The sequence below is a fragment of the Callithrix jacchus genome, chromosome 15 (genome assembly GCF_049354715.1).
Source record: "Callithrix jacchus isolate 240 chromosome 15, calJac240_pri, whole genome shotgun sequence".
NCBI classification, from domain to species: domain Eukaryota; kingdom Metazoa; phylum Chordata; class Mammalia; order Primates; family Cebidae; genus Callithrix; species Callithrix jacchus.
Window position 1 is genome coordinate 28,498,920 of NC_133516.1, and position 13,196 is coordinate 28,512,115.

At 48.9% G+C, this 13,196-nt stretch overlaps 1 protein-coding gene across 1 annotated transcript in view; it reads right to left on the minus strand.

Annotated features, from left to right (window-relative positions):
* Window positions 1-378: 378 nt before the first annotated feature.
* SLC6A20 (solute carrier family 6 member 20) overlaps window positions 379-13,196 on the minus strand; it is a 38,124-nt gene continuing 25,306 nt past the window's right edge. Inside the window, exons 7-11 of the mRNA XM_008981523.4 lie at window positions 12,486-12,648; window positions 9,967-10,171; window positions 6,848-7,007; window positions 3,835-4,000; window positions 379-3,111 (exon numbers count right to left, since the gene is read on the minus strand). Coding sequence (XP_008979771.2) covers window positions 2,962-3,111; window positions 3,835-4,000; window positions 6,848-7,007; window positions 9,967-10,171; window positions 12,486-12,648 — 844 coding nt within the window. The 3' untranslated portion in view covers window positions 379-2,961. The remainder of the gene's footprint in view (window positions 3,112-3,834; window positions 4,001-6,847; window positions 7,008-9,966; window positions 10,172-12,485; window positions 12,649-13,196) is intronic.

Here is a 13,196-nt window from a genome sequence, read left to right on the forward strand (position 1 = left end):
AAAAAGGAGGAAGGAAGGAAAGGTCAGGAGGGAGTGAGGGAGGGAGGAGGGAAAAGAAAGAGAAAAAAAAGAAGAATCACAGTCTGTAATCATATTAACTGAATATTTTTCCTAACTTTTCCTGTGGAAGCTCTCTCTCATCTTCTTTTGATAGACTGCATGCACTGCAATGCTGCGGTCTCACCGGCTACATAAGGGGAGAAACGCGGAAAAGGATGAGAGGAAAAAGGGGCGGATGGATTTGCCTCCTCTTTTTTTCCATTTTTTCAAATATAGCTTTTGTTTCTACATGAGAAAATCTCGCGTTGAGAGACGTCTTAAACTGTGTCCAGTAAGTGACAAAAGCAAAAGCAAAACCGGGAAACTGAGATGCCCTTGCTTAGAGGTTTTTATTTCCTATGACAATTGCTAAATACCAAATATTTCCCTACTCAGTTTCTTGGAGCTAAATCAAGGTTTGCTCTATTTCCAGTAAAACCGGAAAACTTTCCAGAGTCCATGATCTGGCCATAATGTCTTGGCTGCTACTAAGGGTACAGGCATGGAACGTCCCTTTCTCTCCAGCTTATTGGAGGGTAGGTGGACAAATGTCGACATGGCCATGTTTGTGCACTACCTAGGAAATGGCGAAGAAGATTTTTTGAGACAGGATTTATTACTGAATCAAGAGGATTACCGAGGAGTGTTCTACTCTTCATGAAATTCACAGAAGCGAGACTAAGACTGAAACTTGGGAGGTTTTCATCTGGAGCACACTATTCTCTAACAGTGGTGCTTCATCTGTTCGATTTCCATGAGCAAAAACTATTCTGTAGAAGCAACTCTTCCAGATAGTTGGAAATGTTAAAAAAATGCTTTCAAAATTTTAAGCCATTTTATAAAATGTAAATATTCCTCAGCGTATCACCCATGTTCTTTTTCAAATGGGGCCTCTCAGATTTGGCTGCACATCAGAATCACCCAGGAGTTTTGAAGGCCAGGAGGCCCCCAGGTCTTGCTTCCAGAGGGCGTGATGGGTGGCCCCAGGGTGTGGTGTGGGCATTTGGAGTTTTAGATGCTCCCAGGTGATTGGATTGGGCTGCAAGTCCAGATCATTACCTTACTGAATAAGGTAAGATCTGGGACATTTCTCTTTTCACTCCTGAGGCTACCTGGTGTTCAAGGCTTACACATCCTGACTGATGACTGGCCCCAGCTGGCCCCAAGTCGTGAGATGGTGACTGTGAGTGGAGGTTGAGAGGAGGGACAGATCCTCAAGGATTCAGAGCAGATTCTGTGCTGTGTTTGCCATTGAGTATGCCCGCTCTTCAAGCCTGATAGTTTTTTTTTTTTTTACATAAAAGAACTATCTGATAAGAAGAATGAATACACGGGGTAAATAAGATTGTTTACATGGTATAAATGCTGGTTCACACATTTGAAAGTCAAGCAATCTTTTGATAACTGCACAATGAGGTGAGCTGGAAGTATTGATGAGATGGCTGAAGACAGAAGCTCTTCCTAAAGCCTGTTTTTGCTATAAGCACAGTTTACAGCATAAAAATAAAAAGACATCTCCGGGCAATGTCCCAAGTGAGTGTGTCTTCAAAGTGTCTGTGCAAATATATCCACAGAGACTCTGGAATTCCATGGTCTCAAGGAAGCACTGATCGTTAGAGCAGGAAGGGACCCGCTCACTTTAGGAGTAACTTTGACCTACCTTATTGCAGCTAAAAAAAGGAAAATTCTCATGGTGGACTAATGCGACATCACAGATACGGTGTATCTTCAGTTACCAAATGCTCTGTTTGAATTATATACATTTTAGAAAACGTATGTACAGATGAATAATTTAAAATTGGTTGTAAGTGTTGTTTGTGGTTTGGATAGAGTTGGCCATGATGTCCAAATGTAATAATAAGCCTGTGGGAAAGTCAGATCCACTTTTTTTTTTGTTTTTTTGAGTCAGAGTCTTGCTCTGTCACCCAGGCTGGAGCGCAGTGGTGTGATACAGGCTCACTGCAATGTCCACCTCCTAGGTTCAAATGATTCTCGTGCCTCAGCAGCCAGAGTAGCTGGGATTACAGGCCTGTGCCACCATTCCCAGCTATTTGTTTTGTATTTTTAGTAGAAACAGGGTTTCGCCGTGTTGGCCAGCCTGGTCTCAAACTCCTGCCCTCTAGTGATCCACCGCCTTGAACCCCAACGTGCTGGGATTACAGGTGTGGGCCACCACACCCAGCTGAGATCCACTTTCATCCTCGTAGTAGCTTCTGACTCCTTTTCCAGTGCACCAAGACACCATGGAGGGATGTCTGCACAGACTTCTAATGTGGTTTGGGGTTGCAAACTGTAGTTGGGGCAATTTTTTGTACTGAGGTCTGGTCCTGGACCCACTGTGAGAGACCTTAGAGAAAGGACCCCTTTGGGAGTCCCAAACAAATTCTTCTTTCTTTATAGCCAGCCATCCTATTAAGATTTAAAGAGTGGAAGGGGAACACAGAAATTGCATATTCACTATGACTCAAAAAAGAAGAGAAGTTTGCACCAGTGATATTCAAATATGTCATCTGAGGCACTTCAAAACTCCTTAAACGGGTCTAAAAGTATTTGTCCAATATTTTAGTGTCTCTTCAGCCAAAAACCAAATTGTTTAAACTTGGTCCCATAGAATTATGGTTGTATTTCAGCTCTCACTGTGCTCTAATTCAAGGACTTTTCTGGAATGAAAGATGCAGTTATCTTCGAGACTGGCTTGCATAGCTTGCCCCCTTTGATGATGAGGAGGCAGGCAGCGGGGAAGAAGGGCGGCTCGGGAGGGTGTGCGTTCTCTCGAGGGAGTCTTCCTGCGCACCTTCCTCATCTTAGATACTCAGGCAGTTGACAGGCTGAGCACTTCTGGCTTAAGCTTTTGAAAAAGCAGCAGAGTTTCCACCTGTAAATAGTATCTGTAAAACCATGAGCGGCTGGGAAGCCCATGTCTCAGGCCACAGGGGCTGCGTCTCCCCTCTTGAGGCGGTGCAGAACAAAAGTCCCCAGGGCCACCAGGGGGATGCACATGGTGGAGGCGGCCACGAGCAGCCCGATGGCAGCCAGTGCATAGGCCGGGTAGTCTTTGGTCACAAGCTGGCCCTGAAAGGAGAGACGAGTGTCAACAGAGAACACTTGCTGAGAGCACTGCCCCCGGGCCTCAGGGCACCACCATGGTGGGGAGGCGGTGTGGTGTGGGCAGAGAGCATGTGGGGCCAGTGTCCTCACTCCTGGGGCCCCCGGCTCTGCAGTTCACTAGAAAGTGTGCCAGGAGCCTAACTGCCCTCACCTTGTCTGCCATAAACTAGGAATCATAGTACCTACTTGAACCAGTGGGTGTAGAGCTGTGGTTCGGAGATACCCATAAAGAAAAACCAAGGGAATAATCAAGCACCTTACGTCTAAGGCAACTTTCAGGGGACCTAAAATGTAGGGGGCTACTCTTAGCCCAGAATGGAACTTTCAGTGAAGGCAGCAATGTTCTGTATCAGTGCTGTCTGCTGTGGTGGCTGCAAAGGGGAGTGCTGCTCAGGAGGTGGGAGCTAGCATCTTTGCAGGGGGCGTTTTTCTGTTTCCAGGGGACAGGTGGATGGGGAAGCTCTGGAGGAATGCTTTCTTCTCGCCCCACTGCAGCACATACCTAAAAACTCACAGCCCAGCTCCTCTGTCCTGGGCTATTTCTAAAATACCTCAGTCATGTTTCCATGTTATGACAAAAAACCTACCCACATCATGGAAATAGTTTCCTGATTTCGGAGAAGTAATGGCCCATGCTTTCGAGTGACCATAGTGGCCCAGCACCAGCCCTACAGAGACGGCAGATACCTGGGAGGCCTCCCAGGCCTGGTATTTCAGGGTCCCCGTGAGGATGTAGTCACTCAGGTAGAAGATAAGGAGGCTGACGATCAGCAGTGGGCTCACACCGGCCCACATCACCTTCCAGTACCAGCTCAGAGCTCGGCCGGTCATGGCCTTAAGGTCACTTTCAAATCTATTTGGAAAACAGGGAGAGGAAGTCTGGATTATCCATGCTGCAGAGGTGAGGGCATCCAGCTTGCCCATCCCTATTCACAAAAGAATGTATGTTCTAGGCAGTAACTGATGTCTGAGGATGGCCACTGGGCTCCTCTGTAACATCTTCTTGAGAGATGAGGGCTGTGGTGGGGAGGGAAGAAGAGCTGAGGCTGCCTGGGAGAGGTGACGGAGCAAGCACACCACAGATTGGTGGATGTCAGAAGACGCCTTTCTAGTGCCTGCCTTCTGATGAAGGCTGCTGGCATAGCCCAGAGGGCAGCTTCCAGGAATGGTGGGCACAGGCAGCAGGGAAGGGACATCTGTTAGAATGGTCATCAATGAATGAGCTTCTCAGGAGGCTTTGCTCACCTGCCCCACTGCCAATCAGTGACTCCCTTGCCCAATAGAAATGCCGCAGAGCAGAATCACTTGGTCCCTTGAAACCAGAGCAGGTTTTCTAGGACGGAGGAAGAGCCAACCTTGGACTGAGGAACCGCAGCCCTGGCCTGTGGGAGCTGGTCTGGAGTGGCCAGGGCAGTGAGGCCCAAAGACGTCGCCCGCAGCCACCATCACCATCTCCATCATGCCGGCAGCGCTCTCCCTTCCCTCTTCCTTACTTTAAAATCTACTTTTAGCAGCAGCACCGCAGCAGCCAGTTTATCATAGACCCGACAGGCTCAGTACATGCATTTTTGAATACATATGCACAGTATATGAAGTATCTTCGGCATTTTGGGAGATGTTGGCCCAACAAGTCTCCCCATTTCACAAAGGAGGAACCAAGGCCCAGGGCTGTGATGCCACCTGCCTCAGGGCTTGGAAAAGACTAGGTCTAGAAGCCGGGTTGGCCTCCCACCTCCAGTCCAGAGCCTTCAAACCTGCTCCGTGCAGCGGGAGAGGCAGTCTTGGCAGGAGGGGCTGTGGTGGTGTGGGTGTGATGTCAGCAGCTGCAGCCACAGCCCCTCCCTGTCTGGGACCAGCTGCATGTCCTGGGTGTCCCTGCAAGGCTGTCTGGAGACCACCACCTGCCCTTTGCTGCTGCTGACGTAGCTGGACTCTAGGCCATGAAGGTTCATGTATATGACATGAAAACCTGGGGCTCTCAAAATCAAACAGGTGAAAAACTGTTGGGGGTCCTCTTGTCCCTTTATACCCTCATAGCCCCCCACTTTCGTGCATGAAGAAAGCTGGGAAGAGCTGGCTGCAGAAAAGTCCCAGGACACTGTTGCCGGGTGGTCACTAGATGGCGGTGTCCCCTGAGCAAGCAAAGCACTCTCCTCCTGCCACTCTGTCAGTCCACCTATAGCGTCTCCAAGGCATGTTTACTCCTTTCTCCCATCACCAGCCCCTTTTTGATGGACTTGTGCCCCTCACCCATCCAGTGACCTCCAGTGGGCCCTAGGTTCTGTTCCTCTCTCTCCAACCTCTTTTAATCCTGAAACACACCCTCTCAGTGACCAATCTCTGTAGACTGGCATTTCCTAGGGGACCAGGGATTTTCCCAGCTTTAGCACTGAAAGTTCCATGTCCCATAAAACCCCTCAGTTCTGGGGAAACAGGGAGAGTTGGTCCCCCTAACACTAGTGTCCTCAAAATGTTAGTAACTGGGGGTGGGAGTGGGGTGAGAGGAGGGTGAAAAGTCATTCCTTGACCAAGTAAGTCTGGAAATGCTGCAATTCTAACCCTCTCTTTGGGATCCACAACTGTCTTTAAGACTCTGAGAAGTTCCACAGGAAAGACATCGATTTGGCATTAACTTACGTCCTGAATGAATGGCTCCTGGGAGATCCCTCAGCATGGCATGGGACCCTGGCCTTTCCAGGGGCACAGCAGGGAACGCTGCTTCAGGGATGCCTGCCTTGAAGAGTGTTGTCAGTGTCTCCCTCTCCACCCCGAACCAGGGTGGAGATGAAAAAGACAGGAAGAGGGCAGAAAACAATGTGGCACAGCCTCCTCGCCCAAACCAGGCTCCCACTTGAGCAGCGCTGCCCAAACTGTGATGTGCCTCAGGCCCCCTGGACATATTGTGAAGACACAGAATCTGATTCAGCAGGACAGGGTGGGGCTGAGCTTCTGCAGTCCCAACGAGCGCCTTGCTGCTGCTGCTCCTGCTCTGGGGATCACACTTGGGGTAGCGAAGCTCTCTAGACCAGTGGTTCTTAAGGCGTGGGCACCAGCCTCACCTGGGATCCTGCTAGAAATGTGAATTCCTGGCCCTCCCCTGGACCTGCCTGATCAGAACCTTGGGTGTGAGTCCCGCAGCCGTGTTTGACCAGCCCAGGGGGACTCTGAGGCACACTCAAGTTGGGAGGCTGCTCTGGACCTGTGGCTCTTGCCCCAGCTGCACATTCCATCACCTGGGGAGAATGAAAACATTCCAGTCCTGTGCTGTGCGCCGGGATTGAGAACCTTGCTGACTACATTTTCAATCTGCCAAATTTTCTAAGGTGTAAGTTATCAACTGGACTTTGGTCGGGGTTCTTGGAAAATACTGATGTTGGCCAATGATCAGAGCATCCAGTGCCCGGAGGTACAATTCCCCTTCCCCAGTAAGCTGTGGGGGGGGTCCAGCAGGGTCAACCTAAAACACCCTGTGATACAAAGCAAAAGTCCAGGGAATAGAAAGATATTTGCTGAAGCAAACTGAGGGTGGAATTGAGGCAGAGCATTAGCTGAGATCTGCAGGCAAAGAACAAACGTTCAGTAACGATGCCAAGCTTAAAGAAGAGGGGAAGATGCACATCAAGAAATAGCTGTTTCCTTCGGGGTGTGGCCTCTGTGGCTGTGTTTTCCCTGTGCAGCTGGGGGTCCCAGGCCTCCTCACCTCCTCAGCCCGTACACGTAGCACACGGCGATCGTCTCCACCAGCACGATGAGCAGCAGGGACAGCGTGGCTGCGTAGTCATTGAATATGTCAAACCAGTAGTTCCCGGCCTCCGTGGTGAACACCATGCCAATGGCACAACTGACGAGGCACACCAGACCTGCGGGCCACAGACCAGCTGCTCACCGGCCCGAGACCCCCGCTTACTGCTCACCAGTTCTCTACGGGACAGCGGGGCCATCAGCCGTTAGGGGACTTTGGCTGATTGGTTCATCCACGTGGGGGGGAGAGCTGTCATGGTTTGGATTCTCTGAAGGTGTGTGCTGTGTGTGGGGGGCAGGGGACACACTGGTGTCCCAAAGCGTGTTGGCAGGAGTCACTGATGTTGACTCACTGAGCTGCCCTGCAGGGGTGGCAGAGCTTCGAGCTCAATGAACAAGGAGATGCACTGGGCACTGCCATCCCAGGATCCTGCTCAGGCTGTGGGTCTGCAATTATAACCCTCTCTGTTTATCCCAACAACTCAGCCCTAGAGCTTATGAGAAGTGTATCAGGGGAAGAGGCTTGAATATGGGGTGGCCCCGTAAGGACTTCCTATTCCTATAAAGGACATGCATCCACCCAGAAGGGGGTGGGTAGGGAAGAGACAAATATCCACCCAGCTCCTCCCACGTGCCAGGCACTTGCAGTGCATTGGACGCTTAGGCCTCTGAGGCAGGTGTCCGGAGCCCCCTTTCACAGATGGGAAGGCAAGGCTCAGAGATGTCCAACACCCCCCGACATTCCACAGCATGCCAGTGGCAGTGTGAAGATTCAGAACCACGCCCTCTAGCCTCCAGAACCTGGGATGAAAGAACCTGGGCTTTCATCCCAGGCCCCGCCAGCTGCCTCCCCTGGGGACCCCATGCGTGTCTGCATCTAGAGCCCACACCTGCCCTTTCCAAACTGCACCATACACTGCCAGCCACTGAGCCCTCCTGCCATCCCAACGGGGACACACAAGGAGAAAGGGGCCACGTGCTGGCCAAGGCCTACGGGCATACCTAGTGTTGGCTACAAAGACCGGGCCCGAGGAGGCAGGCTACGTGCTGCAGGACTCTGAAGAGGCGGGGGCAATCCAACTGGGGTGGTAGGGGCTTGAAGGAGATGGGCTGGGAGCTGGGTTTGATTTGTCCTGCATGTGGAGGAATGGTGTCTTCAAAGGCAGAGGTGTGGGCCACAGGGCCTTCAAGGCACTGCCTGGTTGGTGGAGCCGATGGGCCAGGGAGTGAAACCATGAGAGATGTAATTGGGAAAGCCAGCTCAATTCCTGAGAACCAAAATGTCCATCAACAGCAGAATGGATAAAGAAACTGTGGTATGTGATCTTACAATGGATTATTATATAGGCAGAAAAAGGGGCAGGCAATCGCTTCCCGAAACAACATGAGTGGACCTCACAGGTAGATTCTGAGTGAAGACAACAGACACAGAGTGTGTACAATAGGACTTCATTTATATGAAATTCAAGAACAGGAAGGCTGGGCATGATGGCTCATGCCTGTAATCTTTGGGAGGCTGAGGCAGGTGGATCACTTGAGGTCAGGAGTTTGAGACCAGCCTGGCCAACATGGGGAAATCCCATCTCTATTAAAAATACAAAAATTAGCCAGGCATCATGTTATGCATCTGTAATCCCAGCTACTCAGGAGACTGAGGCATGATAATAGCTTGAGCCTGGGAGGCGGAGGTTGCAGTGAGCCAAGATCACACCACCGCACTCCAGCCTGGGTGACAGAATGAGACTTTGTCTCTTAAAAAAAAAAAAAAAAAAAGAGGCCGGGCGCGGTGGCTCAAGCCTGTAATCCCAGCACTTTGGGAGGCCGAGGCGGGTGGATCATGAGGTTAACAGATCGAGACCATCCTGGTCAACATGGTGAAACCCCGTCTCTACTAAAAATTACAAAAAAAAAATTAGCTGGGCACGGTGGCGCGTGCCTGTGATCCCAGCTACTCAGGAGGCTGAGGCAGGAGAATTGCCTGAACCCAGGGGGCGGAGGTTGTGGTGAGCCGAGATCGCGCCATTGCACTCCAGCCTGTGTAACAAGAGCGAAACTCCGTCTCAAAAAAAAAAAAAAAGAAAGAAAAAAGGAACAGGAAAAAAAGTCAGAAGAGAAGTGACCTGCAGGGGTGCCTGGGAAGGGGTGTGAAGGAGCTGACTGGGGTGTGGAAAATGTTCTGTTTCCTGACCTAGGTGATGGTTACTTGGGTGGATACATATGTAAAATCCACTGAGTCTGTACTTAACAAATGTACACTTTATAATGGTCATACTTCAGGCTGGGTGCAGTGTCTCACACCTATAATCCCAGCACTTTGGGAGGTCAAGACAGGCAGATCACCTGAGGTCAGGAGTTTAAGACCAGCCTGAACAACATGGTGAAACCCTGTTTCTACCAAAAATACAAAAATTAGCCAGGTGTCATGGTGTGCACCTGTAGTCCCAGCTACTCGGGAGGCTGAGGCAGGAGAATCACTCAAACCCAGGAGGCAGAGGTTGCAGCGAGCTGAGATCATGCCACTGTACTCCAGTCTGGTGACAGAGCAAGACTCTGTCTCTAACAAAAACCATATATATACATATACATATATACATATATATATATACACACATATACACATATACATATATATATATACATATACACATATACACATACACATATACATATATACATAAACACATATACATATATATGCATATATATGTATATGTATGTGTGTGTGTGTGTGTGTGTGTGTATGTACATATATGAGATACACTTCAATGAAAATGAACAAAGACAAAAGCAAGTTCTCTCTAGCCTGTAGAACTTTGAATGTCAGGCTGGGGAGTCTGGCTTTCTCCGAAGTCGGGGTAGCTCCTTCACTTCCCTGCTATGTGGAAAGTGGGACACACAGGGTGAATCACGTGGCCCAGGTCCCGGGTTGTGAGAAGACGTGGCAGGACCATAGTGAGGTGGCTGCAGCCTCCTGTAGCCACCTCAACCAGCACACGACCCCTGAGGGAAGTCTCCCCTGCTCACCCTCACGATCTGGCCCTCCTGACCCCTGCCGCCTCCACTGGCTGGCCCGCTGACCTGAGATGGCCTCCTTGGGCAGGTAGCTGGAGATGATCTTGCTGTCAGTCAGAGGGGTGAGGATGGCCGCTGTGTTCCCCAGCATGCTCCCAATGCCCAGCATCAGCAGCATGAAGAAGTAGAGCACCGACCACAGCTGGGACACCTCCATGTTTTTAATGGCCTCTGTGTAGACGATGAAAGCCAGGCCAGTGCCCTGGACAGCCTGCCCAGGGTGAGAGGACACCAGTTACATACATGAGGGACTTACAGTTTTATTCACACCCTCAGTGCTAAGCAACGTGCGGGACCTTGGAAGTAAGTGGCCATGAGAAGCCACATTCTAAGGCTGGAGCTTCCATCTGCAGACCAGCCCCTCACACTCAGCTGGGTTGAAAAGAAATGGGAGCTGCTGGGAGCTCGTATATGCAAATCACGTGACAATTTGCAGCCAGCCTCCAACACTGACCCCCCTCTCCTGCCCCAACTTATGTAAATTCTGGATGAAAGGTAATAAAACAATGGAGAATTTCTGCTTCTAATGTCATGACTGACCACGTGTCCTAAAACTTCTGTGGCTGGGACCTGAGGAGGGAGGGCGGGGCCAGGGCAGCAGGAAGCAGAATTGTGGGGAGCCAGCTTGGTCAGCAGACAACCAGGAGGGGCAGGTGCTCAGCAGTCAGGTCCCTGTGCTGATAATGCTGTTCTGGAGATTTTAAACTATGGAAACGGAGGCTGGAACTCCTGCTTAAAAACAAATCCCCCAAGGGGGTCACAAGAGGTAATAGGTTGTGCATACTCCCTGGCTACCCACAGAAGAAGCAAAAACAAGCCCTCCCTGGGTAGAAGCCCCCCAGTTTAGACCCACAAGACTCCTAGAGATTAAGATTAAGCAAAGTGCTCATAAACAGGGATTTACAAACCTACAAGGAGAGAAGTCACTGTGAGTGAAGAACTAGCAAGAATAAGAAAGCAGATTTAGAGCACCCCTCCCCAAGGGTGGCAGAGGTTGGGCTGTCAGATTCAGAACTGTGTTCTGAATTGGACTGAACTGTGCCCACCCAATCTCTGAATGCTGAAACCCTGGCTCCCAGTGTGACTGTATCTGGAGACAGGGTATTTAGGAGGTAATTAAGATTAAATGGAGTTAGAATAAAAAGGCTCAAATGACAGTTACAAAGAGTCAAAGAAAATTTCAGCAGCAGCCACGGAAGCCTGAATCACATGGCAAACATCTTCAAAGTGTTGAGAGAAAATACCTGTTAACCTGGAATTTTCTACTCAGAGGGAAAATGTCTTTAAAAGATAGAGGTCAATTACAGAACAAAATTTAAGAGAACTGCTCTAAATGAAAGTCTTTTGAGGAAAAACCTTTGGAGACACTGGGATGCAAGAAAGAATGGTGAACCAATAAAATGGCAAACATGTAGGTAAATACAAGCACCATATACAATAACAGTAATGACCAACGTATGGGTTTAAAGAGACAGAACTGGACAACAATCATTTAAAATGGGAGAGAGAAAATGAAAGCAAAGTCCTTGTGAATTTTGGGAAGGAGGTCAAGATAGCTTTCTTGAAAAAGAGAGAAAGCAGCTCTTTTTCTCATGATCTTCTCTTTGTCTGACACCTCTGCAATCTAGACATGGCATGAATATATTTTTATTTATCCACTCTAGGCCTGGGTGAGATTGGGCTTCCTGGATCTATGAGTTCATGTTTCTTATCGGTTTTAGAAAATTCTTAACTTTATCTCATAATCATTGTCTTTGATTCTCTCATTTTTCTCCTTTTGGAACTTCATGTAGACCTGTGTTAGACCTTTTCATCCTGTCCCACAGGTCTCTTAACCTCTCTTCTATTTTTCCCATCCTCTTATCCTTTTCTTTTTATTGTTGCTTCATTTCTGGATATACCTTTCAGTTCATTAACTCTCTTTTCAGCTGCATCTAATCTGGTATTTAACTGTCAATTGAACCTTTTAATTCAATAACTATATTTTTTATGTAGGCATTTTTTTAAGCTTACTTGTCCATCCCAATAGTTTCTTGATACATGTTTATCTTTGTAATGTTATCCTTTGTTTCTTTAAACATTTCATACGTAACTGTTTCAGTGGCAGCCACAGGCAAGAGAAGGGGAGCAGTCCACCTTAGCAGGAAGGAGTATTTTACACTGTTAAATGTTAATGTCTGAACTCAAAATGACAAGGTGTTTACAACTGATCATTCTGAGTGGTATATATACGGGTGTTTGTTGTATTATTCTCTCTATTTTCCTCTATTTTAAAAGCTTAGAAAGACAAAAGAAAAAGAAAGGTCAGAGAGGTCCTGCAGGAAGTTTATCACAACTAGCTTTCTCCGGCAGCCCCTCAGGAGAGTGGTGGTAAAGCCTCTCTTCTCCTTGGAGTTGCAGGAAAAGTAATTCGGGATCTTTCTTCATTTGTATGGACCTCGCCTATCTTCCAAGTCGGCAGCTCACCAAGGTCCCCACAAGTGTGTGCAGAGAAGCCAGCCCTCCGCCGGGCCTGGGCACCTTACCGTGTCTAGCTCCGACTCCAAGCTGCAGTTTCTAATGTGCGGGAACAGCTCGCTGTATTTGCTTGGGTAGGCAGATGCAAGGTAGCCCTTCACCTGCTCCAGGTTGCTGGCCGTCAGAAAGCCATCTTCAAGGTCAAAAGTGTTGGTCAGCAGCAGACTCACCCTGCAGAGCAGACCATCGGATCGACCTTCACTGATCAGAAAGGCAGCTGTCGCCAAAGCCTCCCGTCAGCCTCTTCTTCTCTGATTAGGTGAGGAAAGGGCATCTGTTGCTTGGTGATCTTTGAAAGGGCAGGGTAATTCTGAATGGCACCGAAGCCTCAGATATGAACAGTGATGACAGCAGGCAGCAAACGCACACAGTGAGGCTATTTTAACCTCGGACCAACACAGTCCAGCAGAAGTTTCTGTGCCGATGAAAAGATTCTATCTGTGCTATCCAGTTTGGTACTCACTGGCCACATATGGCGACTGATCACTTGAAGGTGGACGCTGAGCAACTGATTTAAAGTAACATGGAAATATTCTCAAATGTGAATTAAGTAGCATTGATTTAAATGTAACTTGTAAATAGCCACTTGTGGCTAGTGACTACCAAACTGGATGGCATCCCTCTTGGATGATGGCTTTGTATTTTGGGCAAGGGGCCACAGAAAGTGAATTCCGTCATCTCTGGGGCTCAGCTAGAGACTTCTTCGTTACTTCTGAGGT